The sequence below is a fragment of the Microtus oregoni genome, unplaced genomic scaffold (genome assembly GCF_018167655.1).
Source record: "Microtus oregoni isolate MIOR12 unplaced genomic scaffold, Mior012 000045F_ref0000178, whole genome shotgun sequence".
NCBI classification, from domain to species: Eukaryota; Metazoa; Chordata; class Mammalia; order Rodentia; family Cricetidae; genus Microtus; species Microtus oregoni.
Window position 1 is genome coordinate 3,293,906 of NW_024543219.1, and position 22,897 is coordinate 3,316,802.

Sequence of the window (22,897 nt, forward strand, 5' to 3'; positions counted from 1 at the left end):
TATTAATCATGTTTACTTTAATAATATTCTGGTCGAAGGTTACATAAATTACATTTTCCTTCAGCTCCGGGGCCAGCAAAGTACACAACAGTCTCGTCTCCCTGAGAGCAAAGGTGATGACTCCAGGTCAGGACCATTTCTTGGTGACGTTGAGATGGCCTAGCTGGTCGGCAACGTATCTATGCTCGGGGAATCTGGAAGTGGCGGCCGCCTTGATGGCCTCGAACGCCTGCGCCCGGCGCTGCGCGGCGTGGCCGAACTCCTGCTCCGCCGTCATGTAGGGCATGCTCAGCCAGTAGTGGTTCTCGGCCTCCACCTCCAGGCGACGCAACAAGTTCGCCTTCATCTGGGAAGACACGTTCCGTGGCCGCCGGTGCTTCCCGATCCACTGCCGGCCCGGAATGCGGCCGCGGAGGAGGGCGGCGGTGAGGAACATGGCGCCTCCTGAGGAAAGGACACGGAAGCCGGGGTCGCTGAGATCCGGAGCCGGGAAGCGAGCAGCGTACGTGCCGCGCTGCCTCCCACGTCCCGCGCCCACTGGGCCGATGCCTGAGCAGCTCACCGGAAGTGGGGGGCAGGGGACCGGGCCGACGCCAGGGCTCGCTCTGCCCCTCACCGGAAGTGGGGGACAGGGGACCGGGTCGATGCCAGGGCTCGCTCTGCCCCTCACCGGAAGTGGGGCACCGGTGTCGACCACACGGCGGGGGACGATAGGCCCCCCAAAGAACGCGCCTGACCCTCGAACTCACTTAGACGCTCTCACCTCCGAGTTCTCAGACACTGACCGAAGCGAGGACGCACGCGCGAGTTTCGTCCTGGGAGTCCTGGGGCCCCGGTGCGAGATCTCCGCTCTCGCGAGAGTCTGCGCGTGCGCGGAGTGGGCTCCTGGTTCCGGGCGGTAGGATTCAAATGAGCGGCGGGTTGGAGGCTGAGCGAGGAGGTCGGCGGTCGGCTCAGCTTCCCGCAGCATGAACCCTATCCAGAGTTTCCACTCTAAGCTGCGGGGTCTGGCCGCCGTGCTGGACGGCGAGACGGCCCGGCTGACGCTGGCGCTGGACGGCGAGGACAGCGGTGAGGGCGCGGGCGGCCGGGCGGGCGCGGTTGTCAGTGGGCGGCGGCCCCCGCCAGGGTGGGCGAAGGCGAGCTGTGCTTTGCCGGTGTCGTCCAGGCTGACTGTGCTTGCCAGGCGTCCTGGGGTGTTGGCTGCTTGCCAACAGCATCCACCTTCGTCTGTTCGGAAACGCACTAAGCGCAGTTCTCCTGTGTGTGCGTTGAAGCTAACAAACATCTGCAGTTTCTTCAGTGATACTGTATTTCCAGTACAAATACTCAGTACTGCTGTTTTTTTTTTTAATAAATAAAATTCAACGCCGTTTCTTTTGTTTTGTTTTTGAGACAGGGTTTCTCTGTAGCTTTGGAGCCTGTCCTGGAACTCACTCTGCCTTTGCCTCCCAAGTGGTTGGGGAGTTCCAGGCCAGCCTGCGCCCCATAGGGAGCTCCAGACCGTCCACAGTAACAACCTGTCTTTAAAAAAATCGTTGCAAGCCGGGCGATGGTGTCGCACGCCTTTAATCCCAGCACTCGGGAGGCAAAGACAGGCAGATCTCTGTGAGTTCGAGACCAGCCTGGTCTACAAGAGCTATTTCCAGGACAGGCTCCAAAGCTACAGAACACCCCCCCCCCCCCAAAAAAAATTGTTGCAACAGTGGTTCAAATTTTGAGATTGTTTCCTTAAAATGACACAATTGTAATGTGTCTTAAATAATATTGCACCCTGTAAACACAGATTCCTATTAGTTCTGGTAAACCGTCCATTTGGAAATGTTAACTCACAAGAGACATAACTTACTGTTTTAGCAACCTTTCTGCCATTCTTATTTTAGGGGATTAAAATGTGCTGTATTTGTTTATGTTTTTGAGTGAACGCAGCATAATAGATTAAAGTGCATTAGTATTTTTGATTCTATAAAAATTGCTTTTCACAAAGTGTTTGCTGGTCAGTATTCTTACCAAAACATTACCTCTACACAAACTTCATTTGTTTTTTACAATGAAAAGTTGTAATAGTAATAATTCTTTAATTATTATGTAAAAAATACACAGACGATAGTTACCAGCAGTTTTACTCTTTATAACTGTGCAGGCTAATTTTCTGTCAGCTAATTTTCTGTCAGGTTGACACAGGCTAGAGTCCTCTGAGAGGAGGGAATCCCAGTTGAAAAATGCCTCCCTAAGACTGGCCTGTAGGTAAGCCTAGAGGGCTTTTTCTTAGTGCATGTGATGTGGGAGGGCCCAGCCCATTGTAGATGGGTTATTCTGGGTTGGTGGTCATGGTTCTGTAGAAGCAGGCTGAGTAAGCCAGTAAGCGGCACTCCTCCATGGCCTCTGCATCAGCCCCTGCCTCCAGGTTCCTACCCTGTTTGAGTTCCTGTCCTGACTTCCTTCACTGATGGGTTGTGATGTGGAAGTGTTGGGCAAATAAACCCTTTCCTCCCCCAAGTTGCTTTTGGTCATGGTGTTCCTTGCAGCAATAGAAACCCCAACCAACAGTGACTATAGTGTTGGATCACTAAATGGACTTCCAAATTCTCTTTGAGATAATTTACATACAGCAAAACTCTTCAGAATGCTTTTCACTGGTTCTTAGTATAGTCAGTTGTGGAACTCTCAGTACAGAAGAAGGTTTAGCTTGCTCCTGTCTTTACAGGTGTCTCTTAGTAAACCCAAACCGATTCATTAGAAAGGGAGGGAGGGAGGGAGGGAAGGGAGGGAGGGACGGACGGAGGGACAGAGGGACGGAGGGAGGAAGAAAATAGCAAACAGTTGTTCCCCCAGTCCTATCAGTGCCACCCCGCTGGCTTTAGACAACCTTATGTCTTTCTGTGTGAGTGGACTTGCCCATTCCGGACCTTTCCTGTAAAAAGAACCCTAGAGGATGCAGCCCTTTAGCATCGTTCCCCACGTCCATCATCCACATTGTACAGCAGTTACTCCATTACTCCCTTGTATCATTTGCTATATTTTGTGTTTCTGTATTTAGGACATTTGTCTGTTAGGTGTACTTTATTTGGTGAGATAAGAACTCACTGTGTAGCCCTTGCTGTGTTGATCATACCTGGGATCTGGCCTTGAACTCAAATAGATCCATCTGCTTTTTGCCTCAGTTGTGAATCAAAGACCTGGCCTGCTACGTCTGGAGATTTATGTACTTTGTGTATGTTGTTGTTCATTGAAGGTTATTTATTTGTTTATTTTGTTTTTGCTGTTAGTTTGTTAAGATAGAATTTCTCTGTAGCTCTGACTGTCCTGGAACTCAGAGATCTGCCAGCTCTACCTTCCAACTGCTGGGATTAAAAGGCACCACACCCAGCAGGATTTTTATGTCTGAGGAACTATTCTAACTTTTCTGTTTTCCTCATCCTTATTGAACTTTTTCCCTTCCTTCCTAGAAGACTTTGAGGATTCTCCAATGAGAGTTTTATATGACCTTCTCTCAGAAGTTCAGACTCTAAAGGTACTATTTATTTATCATTTTTCATGGTGGGTGATTTTCTGTAGCTTAAGTTATTAGAAGTCTGGGTCTCTCAGAGATCCACCAGTCAGGCAGCACCTAAGATTTTAATAAGAGACTTTTTATTTCCTGGCACCTGACTGCTTGGGACCAGAGTAGTCCCTGAGAGCGCTGCCAAGCTGCAGCATTTAGCCATATCAACCCAGGGCTAAAAGCCAGGGATTACAAGTATTCTGTGTGCATGTAAGTAGGGCCTGTTTTAACATGTATGTCTTGCAATAGTCTAGTCATCTCTTTGAGCAGAGTAAGCAAGCTTGATTGCAAAAGCAGGAATGGCAGTTAGTCTTGTGACTTCTTGCAGGAAAAGTAAATTTTACAAGATCATTCAATTTTAAGATTAGTTGTCATTGTCTGGGGAAGGAGGGAAGTGGGCAATTAGGGGATAGCCTGTACAATTTAGGGGCTTATTGCTAGAGGCTATTTTGTTTCTTGGTCTCTTGAGCATAGTAAGTCTAAACGTAATGATAGCCATTACACAGTAGATTAGACCATACGTATTATATTTGCTTTCTCCCTAAAAGGATGATGTTACCACTCATCTCAATAAAGCAAGATTGGAAAGTCAAGATAGCACAAGATTCATAAAGGCAACAAAAGTACTGATGAAAAAAAATTCAACAGACATCATGAAACTAAGAGAGTTTTTCCAGAAGTATGGCTATCAGACACGTGACAAGGAAGATTCAGGTTTGACTGACTTTCATTTCTTAGCATCTCGGTACAGAAGAAGGCAGAATGAGTAAGACAAAAAAATGACTGGGGCCTTAGTTCTGTCTGCCGGGTTGTTCGGTGAGCATTCAGCACTCTGTGCTAGTCAGCGGTACACTGTGAGCAGTCCTTGTGGATCTTGAATTTGAAGGACCTCTTGGACACTAACTAGCAAGCTTCGGGCTAGCCTGGGCTACATAGTAGTAAGACTTGCAGCAAGAAATAAAACTGCCCTTGCTCTCCTTTCTGTGGTGCTGGGTGAAAGTGTCTTTGAGCTGTTGAAAATGAACAAGTGAGCCTGGTTAGCTCCACCAATAAGTAGCTGGAGAACCACTGGGAACTCGCTCATTTCTCTTACATTCAGATTCCTCCTCAGCAGAACAAGGTGCTTGAGCTTTGTAAATTAATAAAGTAGTTTACTGTACCATGGTGGCTCATCAAAGCAGCACATGCCTGTAACCTAGGAACCGGGGAGAGAAGGGTCACCAGCTGAAAAGTTGTCGTTACTCAGGGTCTAATAACTGACCTTGCTCCTCAGTGTATGGTGGGGGAATTTAATGTGTCTACTTCATGAGGTCTCATAAAGACCAGTTAGAGCTGAGCATTTTGCAGCCCTTTGGAGGCCAGCTGGTGATTGTTGCCCAGTGTTAATGCTGCTGCTGCCATTCTGCTCATTATCTCCCAGGGCAGGCTTTAATATGCTTCAATATCTTGGTCTTTTATGAAGATGATCTTTGTATCTGAGGAAAGCATTAATGAAATCAGCAAGTATATATGTGTGGTATGTTAATCAACATGTACTAGAATTCAATTTACTTTAGAAGATAGAAAATGTATAATATAGTTTGCTTTCCTCCTAAAATAATCAAAGATTCAAATACTCCTTTTCTTTTGTACTTGGGTACTCAAAAGTTAAGTCTATGGCTGGCAAAACGGCTCTGGGTAAAGGCACTTGTCACCTGACCTGACAACCTGCGTTTGGTTTCCAGGACCCCCATGTACCCTGTGGCACACATAAACAAAGTAATTAAAAATTTTTACAAAACTAAGTCTAAAATCATATTGTTACAGTTTGTATTAAATCTACGATAAAGTTGCTTATGCACTAATTCCATACTAATAATACTTTCAGAAAACTTAAGTCTGATTAATAAATCATATTGAGGAATAAGAAATTGGATTTTTTTAGTAGGTGTTGGTTTTTTCAAAGCAGTTTCATTTCTCTGAAGTGTGTAGATGGAACACAAGTAGGTAAGATGTATATACCAGACTTGCAGAAGAGACAGTTGACTGACATGGAGTATTTGGGGTGGGCTGGCTATACTGTGTTGTTTTAACGAGCAAGAGGTTTTCTGTCTTGCTGTTTGACCAGAAATTACGTCTTTGGCTTTTCCTCCCAGTGTGTGAGCTCACGGTCAGTGACCCGACCTCGGAGCTGGGTGTGTGTGAAGACATTCAGAAACCTGGAGTGGAGGGTGAGCAGTCAGAGCAGTGTGTTCCCAGCAGTTCTGTTGCTGAAAAGCCCCTACTGTGCAGCCCACAGCTTTCAGATTTTGGACTTGAGCGGTACATGGTCTCCCAAGTCCCACCAAATCCTCCGCAGACTGCTGAGAGCCCTGAAGAAGAATGCCTGTCTGAAACTCCTCCTGCCAAAGACTCTTGCATCACAGTGCTAAAGACTCCCAGGTGTGCTCTAAAGATGGATGATTTTGAGTGTGTAACTCCTAAATTAGAAAACTTTGGTATATCCGAATACACTATGTGTTTAAATGAAGATTATACAATGGGACTTAAAAATATGAAGAACATTAAAAGGTAAACAACTTGGAATTTTTTTAAAGATTTATTTTGTGGTTTTTAATTACATGTGTGAGTATATGCTGGTAAGCTCATGTGCAGGTGCCCTCAGAGGCACAGGCATTGGATGCCCCTTGGAACTGGAGGTGCACGACCTTGTGAGCTGTCTGATGTAGATGCTGGGAACCAAACTCTGGTCCAAGAGCCATATGTGATGTTAACTGCTGAGCCTCAGGCCCTTGAAAATATTTTTGTTACCGGCGGTGGTGGCGCAGGCCTTTAATCCCAGCACTCGGGAGGCAGAGGCAGGTGGATCTCTGTGAGTTCGAGACCAGCCTGGTCTACAAGAGCTAGTTCCAGGACAGGCTCCAAAGCCACAGAGAAACCCTGTCTCAAAAAACCAAAAAAAAAAAAAAAAAAGAAAGAAAGAAAATATTTTTGTTAATTCTTCGGAAACTTTTTTAGTTTTTCGAGACAGGGTTTCTCTGTAGCTTTTGGAGCCTGTCCTGGAACTAGCTCTTGTAGACCAGGCTGGCCTCGAACTCACAGAGATCCGCCTGCCTCTGCCTCCCTAGTACTGGGATTAAAGGCGTGCGCCACCACCGCCCGGCTATTCTTCGGAAACTTTATACAGTGTTTTTGATTTTAGTACCTAAGCTCCTCCAATTCATGTCTTTTTTTGTTTGTTTTTGTTTTGTTTTGTTTTAATAACCCATGGAGTCTGATTTGTGTTGCCCTTTTACTGCTGGAGCATAGTCTAGTCTACCTTAAAGAAAACAGCAGATAACAGTTGCCTGTAGCTCCTCTGCTAAGGGTAAGACTTTGTGACTTCCTCCTCCATGTTGGGATTTTGTATGATTTAACCTTAGGTATTCTGTCAAAATGGTTGTGAGTTCCTATGTGCAAACAACCGCCTATTGTGCCAGGAAAATACATTTTAATGTCGTCATCTGCTGCCTCTGCTCTTTTCATCTCCACCAAGATGATCTCAAGACTCAGTTAGGGCTGAGCACTCTGTTGTCTTTTACCCTCCCCATGTTGACTGTAGTAAATCTCTGTGTAATGGTCATCTGCAAAAAGAAGCTTTTCCCAGACGGGCAGACGTGGTGATTAACACCTTTACTCCCAGCACTCAAAAGGCAGAGGTAGGCTGTTCTGTCAAGAGTTCAAGGCCATCCTGGTCTCTGTAATGAGATTTTCAGGACAACTGGGGCTTTGTAGAGAGAGCCTGTCTCGAACAAAACAAAAACAACAAAAAATGAAGCTGCCTTGATAAAGATTCAGAGAGATACAGTAATCAGGCTGACCCTGGTGGTGCATGCCTTTAATCCCAGCACTCAGGAGGCATATCTCTGAGTTTGAGGCTAGCCTAGTCTGTAGTCAGATGGCTGCCCAGACCTGAAATAATCACACAGAAACTGTATTATTACAACACCACTTAGCCTGTTAGCTAGTGCTTCTTATTGGCTAGCTCTTATATTTTAACCCATTTCTATTAATCTGTATCGCCACGTAGTTGTGGCCTACCAGTAAGTGTTCGGTATTTCTGCGGCAGCTACTTGGCTTCTCTCTGACTCCGCCATCTTTCTCCTCCTGCATCTGCTTGGAATTCCTGTTTTGCCCTATTCAGTGCTGCAATAGCCCCAAAGCAGCTTTTTTATTAACCAATGGTATTTACAGCATACAGAGGGGAATCCCACATCACTGGTCTACATAGTAAGCTCCAGGACAAGCAGGCCTACATAGAGCTTGTCTTTTTTTGTTTTTTTTTTGTTTTTTTTTTTTTGTTTTTTTTTTTTTGGTTTTTCAAGACAGGGTTTCTCTGTGGCTTTGGAGCCTGTCCTGGAACTAGCTCTGTAGACCAGGCTGGTCTTGAACTCACAGAGATCCGCCTGCCTCTGCCTCCCGAATGCTGGGATTAAAGGCGTGCGCCACCATTGCCTGGCGTCATAGAGCTTGTCTTAAAGAAAGCATTGGGTAGGTGGGTACACTAATCTGTGGCATAGCAGTGTCATTAAGCTTCAGTTTAATACTATGTCCATGTATCAGAATTAATAGTAGTTTCTTTCCTAAGACCCATCTAACCATGGGTTCTTGTCCCCAATAGTAGTGTTAGGTGTTAAGCATGGTTTTATTTCTAAAATTCCAGTGGACATATGTCATCTGTAATGTGTGGGAGTCTATGGGACCTCACCAACAAATAACTCCGAAAGGTAACCCATTCCAGGCGCTGGGATTTTTTTTTTTTAATTTATTATGTTTACAGTGTTCTGCCTGCACACCAGAAGAGGGCACTAGATCTCATTATAGATGGTTTTGAGCCACTATTTGGGAATTGAACTCAGGAGCTCTGGAAGAGCAGTCACTGCTCTTAACTTCTGAGCCATCTCTCTAGCCCATCGCTGGGCTTTTTAATCTGTGATATCTCTGGGATGGCACCATTGTTCCTGGTTATAGCGTAACTCCATTGAAACGTTTCATATGTTTTAAGAAGCATTTACAGTAGTGGGTCTTCATGACTTTTTCAAAGATTTTTAGTGTTAGTTGTCCCTCTGTTCTGCCCTCCTCCCCCACCCTACTTAATCCTTCATGCTTGGTTATACAACCATCATCTCTGTACACCACAAACACACACACGCACAGACACACATGTCATAGGAGTCTGCCTATTTGTTTCCCAGTCGCCCAGACTCCCAAAATAATCATGCAGAAGCTGTATTAATTAAATCACTGCTTGGTGTATTGCTGGCTAACTCTAACATCTTAATTTAACCCATTTCCATTAATCTGTATCGCCACAAGGCTGTGGCATACTGGCAAAATTTCAGCATGTCTGTCTCTGGCAGTGGCTCCATGGCTTCTCTCTTACTCTGCCCTTCTTTCTCCCAGCATTCAGTTTAGTTTTCCCCACCTCACTCTACTGTACGCTATCAGGTCAAGCCAGTTTCTTTATTAATTAACCAATCATATTTACAGCATACTGAGGGGAGTCCAATATCACACACACACACACCAGTACTGTATCCATTCTACATTCAAGAGAAGATATGATTGTTTACCGCTCCATCCATTTACCTGCAATATCATGATTTCATTTTTCTTTTTCTTTTTTTTTTTTTTTTTTTTTTTTGGTTTTTCGAGACAGGGTTTCTCTGTGGTTTTGGAGCCTGTTCTGGAACTAGCTCTTGTAGACCAGGCTGGTCTCGAACTCACAAAGATCCGCCTGCCTCTGCCTCCCAAGTGCTGGGATTAAAGGCGTGCGCCACCAACGCCCGGCATGATTTCATTTTTCTTATCAGCTGAATAATGTTCCATTGTATAAATGTGCCGCATTTTCATTATCTGTTGTCAGTTGATGACCATGCAAGCTTTCCTGGCTGCCATGAATAAAGCAACAGTGGATGTAGTTGAGCACCATGTATCTCTGTAGTAGGATATAAACTCCTTTGGGTGCATGCCCAACAGTGGATGTAGTTGAGCACCATGTATCTCTGTAGTAGGATATAAACTCCTTTGGGTGCATGCCCAACAGTGGATGTAGTTGAGCACCATGTATCTCTGTAGTAGGATATAAACTCCTTTGGGTGCATGCCCAACAGTGGATGTAGTTGAGCACCATGTATCTCTGTAGTAGGATATAAACTCCTTTGGGTGCATGCCCAACAGTGGATGTAGTTGAGCACCATGTATCTCTGTAGTAGGATATAAACTCCTTTGGGTGCATGCCCAACAGTGGATGTAGTTGAGCACCATGTATCTCTGTAGTAGGATATAAACTCCTTTGGGTGCATGCCCAACAGTGGATGTAGTTGAGCACCATGTATCTCTGTAGTAGGATATAAACTCCTTTGGGTGCATGCCCAACAGTGGATGTAGTTGAGCACCACGTATCTCTGTAGTAGGATATAAACTCCTTTGGGTGCATGCCCAACAGTGGTTTAAACTCCCACCAGTAGTAAAAAAATGTGCCCTGCTTTCCTGACTTCCATGCCAGCAAAACTTGGGGTTTTGTGTTTGGTTGAGTTTTTGTTGTTGATTTTGTTCCTTTGAGTCAGGGCCTCTCTGTGTAATCTCCGAAGGCCTGAAATTCACAAAGACGCCCCTGCCCCTGCCTTCTGAGTGCTGAGATTAAAGGTGTATGTATGCCATCACTTTTTTTTTTTTAATCTTAGCCTTGGTAACTAGGGTAACATGAGCTGTTCCTGATTCCTGATGTCTGTGCCTAGGAGCTGAGCTGGGGTCTTCTGGAAGGACAGGAAACACTGAGCCGTCTCTCCAGCCCACTTTTAGAAAGATTTCAACTGTTTCGTATTTTAAATCTTGAATCAGTAATTTCATCAATGAAGTGTATGCTGTTAATTTCCTAAGGAGTGGTAGGATCTGCACAGCATGCAGTATTCTCTCCTGTGTATTTGTGTAATTGATCAAGTCAATCCCCCCCCCCCCCCCACATCACACACATAGTGTTTCTCTGAGTAGCCCTGGCTGTCCTAGAATTTACTCTGTACACCAGGCTGGCCTCAAACTTACAGAGATCCACCTGCCTTTGCCTCCAGAGTGCTGGGATTAAAGTTGTGCACCCACCACTGCCCAGCTAGAGCAAGTCAATCTTAATAAAATGACAGATTTAGTCTTTTTATTCTAAAATAATGACACTTTTATTTTGTTTGTGTGTTTTTAGTTTTAGTTTTTTGTATGTTTGGGTCTTTTATCTGAATGTGTGTCTATGCATGCACCTCATTCATGCCTGGCAAAAAAAGGTGTCAGAGCACCTAGGATTGTCCTTTGGAACAGTAGCCAGTGCTCTTAACCACTGAACCATCTCTCTAACCTCCTTCCACCCAACTTGTTAATGGGCTTCAATAATTTTGCTTTCTACCAGATAGACTAATTAAAAAAAAAAACAAATCCTGCCACACTAGCCTATTAATACTAACTTACTGTGTATACTGGGTAATATCCACAGATTTCTGATTCAGGGCGATCAAGCAGGGAATCACCTGTTGTCTCTCAAGTGCTAGGATTATGTGTATGTGCCTCCACATCTTGCTTTATATATTTGATTATTTAAAATAAATATGTATACTACTTTAAATATTTAAAGGTATGTATATCAAATGCATTTCTAAATTATTTTAATTTCTTGCATTGGTCTTTATTTCATAAACCAAAAACGAACGACCCCAAACTGAAGTATAAGATAAAGTTTAACTCCTGTGACTTTACAGTTCCCCTCTGAGCACTGCCAGCGGAGAGGCCATGGGGACAGGGCCTGTGACCGCTGAGAGTTCTTTTGCCATTCCTCGTTCTATAAGCCAGCAGCTGAGAAAGACTGGTGAGTTTAAAAATTAAGTTCTACTTTGTACTCTTTCCTGGTTAACTGTGGACACAACTATTCTCTATTTTTAGATTACTAACCTTAGGTAGTTTACTGTATCCTTTTTGTTTGTTTGGGTGGGTTTTTTTTTTCTTTTCTTTTTTTAATTGATATTTATTGAGTTCTACATTTTTCTCTGCTCCCTTCCCTGCCTCTCCCCTCCCCCTTCAACCTTCCCCCAAAGTTCCCATGCTCCCAATTTACTCAGGAGATCTTGTCTTTTTCTACTTTCTACTTCCCATGTAGATTAGATCTATGTAAGTCTCTTTTAGTGTCCGCATTGTTGTCTAAGGTCTCTGGGATTGTGGTTTGTAGGCTGTCTTTCTTTGCTTTATGTTTAAAAACCACCTATGAGTGAGTACATGTGATAATTGTCTTTCTGTGTCTGGGTTACCTCACTCAAAATGATGTTTTCTAGCTCCATCCATTTTCCTGCAAAATTATTTTTTTCTGCTGTGTGGTACTCCATTGTATAAATGTACCACATTTTCCTTTTTTGGGGGCGGGGGTTTCGAGACAGGGTTTCTCTGTGGCTTTGGAGCCTGTCCTGGAACTAGCTCTGTAGACCAGGCTGGTCTTGAACTCACAGAGATCCGCCTGCCTCAGGCGTGCGCTACCACCGCCCGGCTAAAATAAATTTTTTTTTTTAAGATTTATTATATATAAAACATTCTGCCTGCATGTATGCCCACACGCCAGTAGAGGGCGCCAGATCTCATTACAGATGGTTGTGAGCCACCATGTGATTGCTGGGAATTGAATTCAGAACCTTTGGAAGAGCAGGCAATGCTCTTTTTTTTTTTTTTTTTTTTTTTTTTTTTTTTTTTTTTATTTATTTATTTTATTTATTATGTATACAATATTCTGTCTGTGTGTATGTCTGCATGCCAGAAGCGGGCACCAGACCTCATTATAGATGGTTTGTGAGCCACCATGTGGTTGCCGGGAATTGAACTCAGGACCTTTGGAAGAGCAGGCAATGCTCTTAACTACTGAGCCATCCCTCCAGCCCCTCACATTTTCCTTATCCGTTCTTCGATCGAGGGGCTTTTAGATTGTTTACAGGTTCTGGCTATGACAAACAATGCTGCTATGGACATAGTTGAGCACATGTCCTTGTGGCACGATTGAGCACCCTTTGGATATATACCCAAAAGTGGTATTACTGGGTCTTGAGGAAGGTTGTTTCCTAATTTTCTGAGAATCGCCACACTGACATCCAAAGGGGTTGTACCAGCTTGCACTCCCACCAGCAATGCAGAAGTGTTCCCTTTTCCCCACAACCTCCTCCAGCATAAGTTGTCATCAGTGTTATTGATCTTGGCCATTCTTACAGGTGTAAGATGGAATCTCAGAGTTGTTTTGAGAAGTGTCCTTTTCTGACCTCTACAGGCACAAGTATGAACAGACATTCATGCAGACAAAACACTCATACACACTAAAGTAAATAAATCATTAGAGTATGGTTTGTTTTTTTAAGTATGGCTGGGGAGATAGTTCAGTTGGTCAAGTGTTTGCCACACAAACATGAGGAGAGACTTGAGTTTGGATTCCCAGAATTTGTATAAAAGTCCAGGCGTGGTGATGTGTGTATGTTAGAGCCAGCACTGAGGGAGGCAGAGGCAGAGGCAAACAGAGCTTTGTATTTAAGGCCAGCCTGATTTACATACAGAGTGAGTTCCAGGACAGCCCGGGCAACACAGAGAAATCCTGTCTCGAAGCAAAACAAATAAATGGGGTGCAACTGAAGAGACACTTGATGTTTGCCTCTACCCTCTAGTCGTGTGTACTGACACACACTTGTGCATATACCACACCACTCACCCGAAAGAGAGAAAGGAGACTGTATGTATGTTTATATATATATGTATATTTTTTGGCAGTGTCTCACCTTGAGTCTTGAACTCACAGCAGTCCTCTTGCCCCAACCTCTTGAGTTCTGGGATTACAGGCTTGCACTACCATACCAGTTAAAATATCTTTTTTTTTTCTTTTAAGATTTTGTTATGTGATGTTTTATTCTTTTGGTTTTTGGGGGGCTCACCATCCAGCTCTCAAAAAAAGTCACACATGCGGATACTTATTACTTAGGAATGCCCGACTTTAGGTTGGCTTGTTCTAGCCAACTTTTCTTAAATTATCCCATCTACCTTTTTCCTGTGGGCTCTTATCTTCCTCTTCTGTAAATCTTACTTTCACACTTCTCCGTGGCAGACCGGTGGCTGGTCCCTTGTGTCTTCCTCTCGCTGTTGGGCCTCCAGATTTCTCCTTCTCTCTATTCTTTCTTCCTGCCAGCCCACCTATCCTTGCTTCTGCCTTGCTACTGGCCATTCAGCTCTTTATTAGACCATCAGGTGTTTTAGACAGGCAAAGAATCACAGCTTCACAGAGTTAAACAAATGCAGCATAAACAAAAGTCAGACACCTTAAAATAACATTTCCCAAAAAGATTTATTTATTTTCATTTTATGTATATAAGTGTTTTGCCCGCTTGAATGTCTGTGCACCGTGTAGTGCCCACAAAGGGCAGAAGGCGGCACTAGCTGTGGAGCTCATGCTGCAGGTGGTTGTGAGCCGCCGTGAGTGCTCAGAACCAACCTAGGACCTCTCCAAGAGCAGCAAGTGCTCTCAACCTCTGAGCCGCCTCTTCAGCCCTCCACCACCACGTTTTCTGTGATACTGGGGACTGAACTCCAGGCTTTGTGCATGCGAGGGAGGCGCTCCGCCAAGTGAAGTGAACTATACCCAACACATTGCAGTTTGCTTGTTTGTTCTGTTAGTGTTTTTTTTTTAATTTTTGTTTGTTTGTGTGGGTGGGTGGGTATTTGAGTATGGGTATGTGCTTGCCATAGTGTGTACAGACGTCAAAGGAAAACTTTTGAGAGTCACTGTGTCGTGGGCATTGAACAGCAGTCATAAGGTTTATGTGGCAAGTGATTTTACCTGCTGAGCGTTTTCAGCGGGACTCGGTTTCTCATCTCCGTTCAAGCAGAGGATTCTGACTTGTGAGTCTACCCCTAAATAAATAACCGTCTATTTCTCAATTCTGAGCTAGTGTGGGATTTCTTTTAAGTGTCCTTCATTGTCGCCCATGTGGTTTCGGACTAACGGCCTAGCCGGTCCACGGCCCAGACAGTCTCCCAACCCTGCCCTCTTGTCTTGCTTTTACCTAAGCGGGTTTTTTGTGGAATCCCCGCCACAGCAGAGTTTACTGCTTTACTGTGTGTGACAACTTGTCAGTTTCCCAAACGCACGCACAACTGCTGCATTCCCCGGGCTTTTCCTTGCCTCGTGGTGACTTCTGCAGCTTCTGGTTTCTGCTCCCTGCCCCAAATTTCAACTTAATTTTCATTTCTATTTTATGTCTTCTAGATGCTGAATATACAGATTCACCGTTGCCACCTAAATTCTGTACTCCTGGTTTGAAAATCCCTTCTACAGTGGGCAATAGAGCTTTGGTAAAGTTCCACTAAAGTTAAAAGCTCTCATCTTCCTCCTTAGGACTCAGTCATGACTTTTGGAGTTAGTGTGTCTAACAGACTAGTGCAGCTCTTAGGAATGTGCATATTGTGTCAGAATCTGTTCATAACAGTAGAGAAAGGAGAACGGAAGCCGGGCAGTGGTGGTGCACGCCTTTAATCCCAGCACTCGGGAGGCAGAGGCAGGTGGATCTCTGTGAGTTCGAGGCCAGCCTGGTTTACAAGAGCTAATTCCAGGACACGTTCCAAAGCTACCGAGAAAGCCTGTCTCGGAAAACCAAAAGAGAGAAGATGCCTACAGAAATGTAAGTAGCTAGTGAGAAGGCAGCAGAGTGAGTACAGTGAGCGGAGCCAAGAGCTGATGGCAGCTGTCTGTCGTGATCTGAAAGTTAGCTGAGACCAAGCAAAGAGAATGTTTACAAGAAATTTGTTGTTCTTGAAGATAAATAATTATATACATGCATATGTAGTGGTGACACACGCTTTTAATCCTAGCACTTGGGAGGCAGAGGCAGGCAGAGCACGTGGTCTGCAGAGTGAGTTCCAGGGCAGGTTCCAAAGCCACAGAGAAACCCTGACTTGAAATCCCTCCTCCCCCTCAAAAAAGAAAAAAGAATTAGTAGAAACAGATCAAAGTGGTTCTCCCTGAGTAAGAAATTTTTAAGTAATTTAATGTCTCCCCGGTTCAGTTTTCCTTGTTACCTTATCTAACATAATCAAAACCTTCCTCATTAGTCAGGTGAGACAGCCAGTACTCTGCTGATGGTGGGAATGCTCTGTCCTTTTTAGTGTTCAGTATGGTAGCCTGCAATCAGACAGTATTTTTAAGCACTGAAATGTAGCTTGGTGCACCTGAGCTGCAGCTAGTAAGTGACACCGGGCAGTGCTGCTGCAGACAGTTTCTTTTCACGTGTCGGCTGCCTGCAGGCACTTGCTGTTTTCAGCTCATTTACATCTTTGTTGTGTGTGTATTTTCATTTTGTTTAAGAGAATGGGCTGCACATAGCTCAGAGGGGCCTTGACCTTGCTTCATTGCTGAGAATTGACTACGACCTCTTGCCTGCACCACCATGCCCACTTGTTGTGTTTCTGTCTCTGTGGAAGGCACCCCATTGCCGTGATATTCCTAGCCACTCTGTCTTTATTAACTTGAGACTTAGCATGAGTTGAGTGTATGTTAAGTCTCTCTTAGATGGGGAACCATCCTGTGTGTATGCAGGCAGCGTATATAGACATTCTGTTCTGAGCTGGGCCTTCCTTCTTTGTTCTACCCTTAGCACTGAAATTCTTCACTCACAGCTTTGGTAACGTTTCATGAAGTTAGAGCTCAATCTTCCTCCTTAGGACTCAGGAGCTGCTACCCAGCTCTTCCTCTTCAGCTCTAACTGGTCGGTTTTGTGCTGCCTACGATGGGGTGGGGAATCTGCCTAGATCCGGGGTTCAGCCACCGTTCTGTTGAGTTCTCCCCAAAAGCCTGCATTAATAGTGAAGATAGTACTTTATTTTTATATACAATTTTCTTGATTTTGGTAGAATTCGGCCAGGAAAGTGGGATCATTTGTGGGCCTGCTTTAATAGACTCCAGTGGAGTTAATAGAATACATTACAACATTATTATTTATTTACCATATAATTCAGTGATTTTATTTTTATCCTATAGGTATATAGAAATTATCCATTATCAAAACTAAATAGTTCATCAAGTGATCTGGAAGTTGAAGATTGTGCTCCGTTAATTTTAAATTCAGATGAATGCTATGAGAATTTTGAAGACCCCCCTTCTCCTACAATTACTTCTTGTGAAAATATCAGAACACCTACTCCTCCAGAAGTCACTGCAATTCCAGAGGACATTCTCCAGGTTGGTTCCCGGGCTATTGTTTTCTAATATTTTCACAATTGTGTATTTGTATTAGAAAATCGAAATTGCATATAAACTGTCATATTTACCATCAAGCCAATGTGTAACTTTGAGTATTGAGAAAATCCTTAAGGTTTTCCTGAACCAAGTACCAGTTCCTAACTCTTAGAAGGTGTTTTCTCTTTATGTTCTATAGTATGTTTTTATCTGTGGTTGCCACATTGACTATTTGTTGTTCCACTGGAAGGGAAAACATTGTTTTCTGTATACTCACCACAGCAGGGTGTCGTTAATAACGTGTGTCTGTATTTCTCAAACTGACTCACATGATGTTAAAATAGGTGACTCTGTGGTGTGGCATCACCAGCTAGTAGATGCTGTGGGCCAGTCTGGCTCTAATCCGGGTTACTATAGTGTTGGGCAGTCAGTCCTCAGGTGCAATGAATCCCTCAGTGACTGTTCTAGAGCTTTTCAGCCTCATGGGGAGCCGTGAGGACAGTGAACTGTGAGAAAATGCCTAAATGCCAGTAGAACTGACTCACCAGGAAAGATCAACAAAGGATCTGTTACAGTTTTGTCTTTTTTAAATATTTGTCTTTAATTATGTGTGTGATGTATGTGTGTCTCTGTGGGATATGTGCAGGTGCCTGGGTAGAGAGAAGAGCGCGCCAAATCTAAAGTTACAAGCAATTGTGAGCTGCCCAAAGTGGGGCTGGGAACCGAACTCTAATCCTAAGAGCTGTACTTGCTCGTATCTGTTAAGCCATCTCCAGTCCCTCCTGATGGCTTGCTTTCTTAGGAGGTAAAATGAACAGAACAGCTGTCTTTAGGGGGGTGTATGTAGAAGGTTACAATTTCCTGTTGTGGGTTTTCTTTCTATGAGAAGGTAAGGGAGCCTTGTCTTTGTTTCCTTGTTTGCTTTTCTTATTCTACCTTTTATTGCATGCCCATTCCCAAGGACACGTTACATCCAGTATGCTGCTTCTGGGTTTTTTTTTTTCATGTTTTAAATAGCCTATGTTAATTATATAAAATGATTGATTTCATGATTTTTTTTTTATTTTGGTTTTGAAGCAGGGTTTCGCTGTATAGTCCTGGCTGTCCTGGAACTCATGCTGTAGACCAGGCTGGTCTCGAACTCACAGAGATCCTCCTGCCTCTGCCTCCACAGTGCTGGGATGTGCCATCACTTCCTGGCTTACATGATAACATTTTCATACATGTACATAATATATCTTGTTGGCCTTCATAGTCGCATAGACACCCAGTACCTTCTCATGTCCCAGTCTTGCAATCCTTTCCCTTCCCAACTGAGCCCCTCTCCTTTTATGTTAAGACAGAAGAGGGTGAATGTGTCCTCAAATGAGTTTCATTAGGGCTGTTTCTGGAGCACGAGTGAGTATGTAGGAGTGGCTAAGCCACTGAAGACTCTCATCCTCCTCATTAACTGTTGAAGGAGCTGCGGGCCGCTTCCTGCCTCCCAGCTCCCACACGGCTAGCTTTACCCAAAATAATTACACAGAAACTATATTCTTGTAAACACTGCTTGGCCCATTAGCTCTAGCCTCTTACTGGCTAATTCTCACATCTTGATTAACCCATTTCTAATAATCTGTGTAGCACCACGAGGTAGTGGCTTACCAGGAAGGAGAGGAGAGCTATAGCATGTGCCTCAGTGCCTTCTTCCTCCCAGCATTCTGTTCGGTCTACTCCACCTATCTAAATTCTGACCTATAAGGCCAAGCAGTTTTCTTTATTAATTAACCAATGAAACAACAGATAGATAGAAGACCCACCTACATCAATTAATTGTGTCTAGATACTCAGAGAGAGAGGTAGGGCTGATTTTTAAAGTATTTTAAGTAACCTGTATCTAATTGTTGGTAGCTTTTCTTGAATGTTTATAACAACTTCTGGATTTGTCATTGCTTTTTAGATGTTAAAGCACAACTCAAACCTAGCTACTCCACTGGAGGTTAAAGCAAAGCCACCCAGGAAAGGCTTCCTTAAGTATGAGGGGCAGAGCGTCCGGGGAGGTGCCAACAAGGAAAACTGGTGACAGTGAGTAAGATGCCATGGCAGAACGAGCCTATGTTACCTGAGACTGAAAAATAGGGCACGAATGGAAGTAGCGGTTTCCCTTTTCATTTGCATTGCCCCGGAGGCCTAACAGCCTGGCTCAATCTGAGCATGGAACTGGCCCATGTTCTCACATCCCGAATTAGCTAGTCTGTTTGTGTGGTACTGAGTCCATTCCCTTTTTATATTTTTTTTTATTATTAATTCTTGAAATAGCATTTTACTGTATAGCCTTGGCTGGCCTGGAACTTGCTACATAGACCAGGCTGGCTTCAAATCACACATCTGCCTACCTGCTTCAAATTCTGCCACCATCCTCTTTTCTTTTAAAAAATATAGTGTTTTATGAGATTAAAGGCATGCATCACTAACCGCCCAGCAAATTTTAAAAGTTTTTTAAGAAATTAAGTCTTAGGAAAACCTGGGATGTTTTGAGAATTATATTTATCATTTGAGGGAGATTAATCGAGAACTTAACTGATTTTTAACACATATTTTATTCAGTACTTTTTATATCATCACAGAAGATACTAGCCTAGCCTGTTAGAAAAGTACAATATGTATAGTCTACTTATAGGTTATATTGCCTTATTAGCTGTTTTGAAGTGCTTGGAAACCTGAAAGAAAATTATTTGCAATTAATTCACAGTTAATAAGCATTTTAAAAGTTTAATTTGGTTACTCAATGAAGTTGAAATTTTAATGTTAATCTTTAATCTGTCCTAAGAATTTTTTATGAGATGCATACACCCCAGTCTAGTTTTGTGCTTTAGTGTGAGCCGACAGATGTGCAGCAAGTGTTCTGAGTCAAGAACCTAGGCAGGTTTTAGGCCAGTGTCATACTGGCTAGTCTTAATTTTCGTGAGTATAGACTTGAGAATAAATGTTACATTTGTGAGATTGGTATCTCTAGAACTTCATAAATTACTCTTTTTCTTCAGACTGAAGGAAGAATGACAAATAAAATTTAGAGTAATGGGGTATGAGTGTGTAGTTTTGCACGTTTAAAAAATAAGTCATGAAATAAATTACTAAGTACTCCTAGATACATTGGAAGAATAAAGTTAAGTTCTTCAGCTACATTTAATAGTGTCTTAAGTTCATCTTGTTAAGTTTGACAGGTTTTTTAAAAAAAAATTAATAAAAAAAAATTTAGTGTGTGTGTGTGTTTGTGGAATACTTAGCTACTATGTTGCCTTATGTCCTGATGTCTCTTAATTGTCCTTACTTGATTTTATTTGTTTCTGTTTATAGGAATTCTAGTGTGAATACTTCCAATACAGAAGCTGGACAGAAATACAGAAATGGGGAAGCAAGCTGGACTCAAGTTCTTCTCAAATTTTTCTATTAGAAATTTTAGCACAGACCTGTGGAGGAGGAAGGAGGGCTCACTGCTGTCAGTCTTTTTTCTTTTCTTCCAGTTTTTCACTGTTTTTATTCTTCCACGATTGTTTCTGTTCCACCACACTGTGTTGGCCTCTCCACCCAGCAGATCTGAACTTCATTCTGTCTGGAAGATTCTGAAACCAGGAGTCATGGGAACATCTTGATTCTAGAACTATCTAAGATACTTCTGATCCAAGAACAGCTAGAAAGTAATCTGTTAAGTTCATGATAGTGCTTTTGGGAGAGTTTTGCTTTGTTGCCAGTAGGGGGATGAGGAGCTTGTATTCTGTAGTGACCAGCTAAAATTTTGAGACAAATTAGCAAATACCGTAAGGTACTTAATGGGCTTAGGGAATCCCCCCCCCCTTTTTTTAACTACCCCTTTCCGCGAGACAGAGTTTCTCTGGTAGCCCTGACTGTCCTGTGTCCAGGAACTCACTTCCTGTATTCGCCTGCCTCTGCTCCTGAGTGCTGGACTAAAGGAGTGCGTCACCACCTCCCAGCAGCTTTAGGAAATATTTTGTGACATAAAGATTATTTTAATTATGCATTGAAAATTAAGTGGAGAATTCCAGAATTCTAAGTGCTTGTATGATTTTTTGTTGCATAATATGAAATAAATAATTTTCTCTTTTTTTTTTTTTTTTTTTTTTCCGAGACAGGGTTTCTCCATAGCTTTTGGTTCCTGTCCTGGAACTAGTTCTTGTAGACCAGGTTGGCCTCGAACTCACAGAGATCTGCCTGCCTCTGCCTCCCCAGTGCTGGGATTAAAGGCGTGCGCAACCACCGCCCGGCTAAAATAAATAATTTTCAAAGTCAACTCTAGCCCACCTTTTCACACCATGGCATTTGCCTTACACTACTGGCTGGGACTGCGGGAGGAGTGAAGAGCTGAAGAGCACTGGGGACAGGGCTCCTTCTGCCCTTAGAGTGCTATTTGCTGTTTCTCCTGCAGAGGACCCCATCTGATTCCAGGTACCTGAGTTCACAGCCATCCCTAACCCCCGTGCCCTATTCTGACTTCCAGGGCACCAAGCACACACAGATGTGGTACACATACTACATGCAAGCAAAACACACATAAAATATGTTGAGTAAATCTAATATTTAAAGAAGCAGGAAGAGGGGAGTGTTGTACAGAGGTGGGGAAGAGGCTGGTGACACAGGAAGGAGTGTTTTAGGCCGTGCATTCATTTCTTTCAGTGCTGCTGAGAATACGGAGGCTGAGGCTGTTAGGTTTGCCAAAGTTGATGTCAACCAATTTTAGACATGAAGTTTGGAACTGACTGAAGAAGAGCAGAGGGGAGGGAGTAGAGAGCAGGTTAGGCAGCTCTTTGGAATTTTGCTAAAGACAGCTACTAAATGGGAAAGACAAGGTTAGTGGTGGGCTTGGGCTTGGGCTCTGCTCGTTTTGATCTTGGATCCTCAGATTGTACAAATTTTGTTTCCCTGAGCCTCACCCTCAGCACTTCCCTACTATCCCTAGCTTGTCACTTAGAATGGTGCTTCCAGCTCACCAAGCTATATATGCCATGGTCTTCCCAGGGTGTTTTCCACTATTCTTTAAATGAGAGCCAAGATTTTTACTATGGCATAGGTGACCGCTCCCTGCAATGTGTGGCTTAGCCACACCAGTCTTCAGCTTCCTGCCTTGGGTCTTAGAAATTGGCTGCTCTGCCTAGAATTTTTTTCTGCCTACTCTGCTTCATTCTTTACAGTCTTCCAGCAGTTGACAGTTATTGTTTGCCTCTTTCTCTACACTTAATGGATTGCCAGGCAGTGGTGGCACATGCCTTCAATCCCAGCACTCAGAAGGCAGAGACAGGGGGAGCTCTCTCAGTAAGTTCGAGGCCAGTCTGGTCTACAAAGTGAGTTCCAGGACAACCAGAGATAACACAGGAAACCCTGTCTTGAAAAAATAACAAAAAACAAAAAAGAACTTACAGCTCAACCAAGTAGCATTGCACTCTCTGACCCAGTGCTAGGTGGAATGTGCAGAGGCACACCTGGAGCCATCCAGGGTGAGTCTACCTGGACTTCCCATAAACCTGTGTGCTACACTACTTGGAGTTTGTGATTGTACACAATGAAGAGTAGTGGAGGACTGGTCCCAGATCCCAGCCCAGCTGGTGGTGCATTATCTGTCACACCAAGCAGAACTTGTTCTGTATATGCAAGTATAAACTCATGTTCATCTCCACATGAGCTACTCGCTGAATCCTTGCTTGTTAACTGTCAGTTTCGACTCTAAATGCTATGTTTATAATTCTATATAATTCTTACATAAGTTAGGTTAAATGGCATTTCAGATGAGGAAACTGAGGCATTTTCCTCATATCCTGTTTTATACTGTTTGCAAAACTCTAATCTCTAAAATCTGGGATGTTCTCAGCTACGTACCTAGGTTATGTACTCTGACATGTCTACTTCTTTGCCTTCAACTCTTGACTACGGGTGAAAGCCTGGGGTGTAACTCAGTGGCAGTGCTTGCTTGCCTAACATGAAGGACCTTGCATTGGAATCCTAGCACCACAAAAACATTGTGCACTGTGGCCCTTCTTGGAGATGGAGAAGCTCACACAATCTCCAGAATTGTACCACGTACTTTCAGCAATTATCTTTTTCATGACATTTTTTTC

The 22,897-nt window shown here is 43.5% G+C and overlaps 2 protein-coding genes across 6 annotated transcripts; one reads left to right on the forward strand and one right to left on the reverse strand.

The window, feature by feature from the left end:
- Positions 1–867, reverse strand: Mrpl57 (mitochondrial ribosomal protein L57). 4 transcript variants are annotated; one of them, XM_041634141.1, is made up of 2 exons: positions 764–867; positions 1–444 (listed from the first exon to the last, which is right to left on the reverse strand). In XM_041634141.1, exon 2 carries the CDS (start codon positions 434–436, stop codon positions 128–130), a length of 309 nt encoding a protein of 102 aa, XP_041490075.1. In that variant the 5' UTR covers positions 437–444; positions 764–867; the 3' UTR covers positions 1–127. The 4 variants fall into 4 exon arrangements, with proteins under 4 accessions (XP_041490075.1, XP_041490078.1, XP_041490077.1 ...); XM_041634144.1 differs by having other exon boundaries at positions 786–849; XM_041634143.1 differs by having other exon boundaries at positions 750–842.
- On the forward strand, positions 693–20,892 carry Ska3 (spindle and kinetochore associated complex subunit 3). Of its 2 annotated transcripts, none has more exons than XM_041634140.1 (9): positions 693–1,071; positions 3,453–3,514; positions 4,093–4,258; positions 5,680–6,094; positions 11,305–11,411; positions 14,826–14,911; positions 16,593–16,793; positions 18,730–18,854; positions 20,127–20,892. In XM_041634140.1, the coding sequence occupies exons 1-8, from the start codon at positions 969–971 to the stop codon at positions 18,850–18,852; spliced, it is 1,263 nt and encodes a 420-aa protein (XP_041490074.1). In that variant the 5' UTR covers positions 693–968; the 3' UTR covers positions 18,853–18,854; positions 20,127–20,892. The 2 variants fall into 2 exon arrangements, with proteins under 2 accessions (XP_041490074.1, XP_041490073.1); XM_041634139.1 differs by having other exon boundaries at positions 708–1,071; positions 3,450–3,514.
- The last annotated feature ends 2,005 nt before the right edge of the window (positions 20,893–22,897 follow it).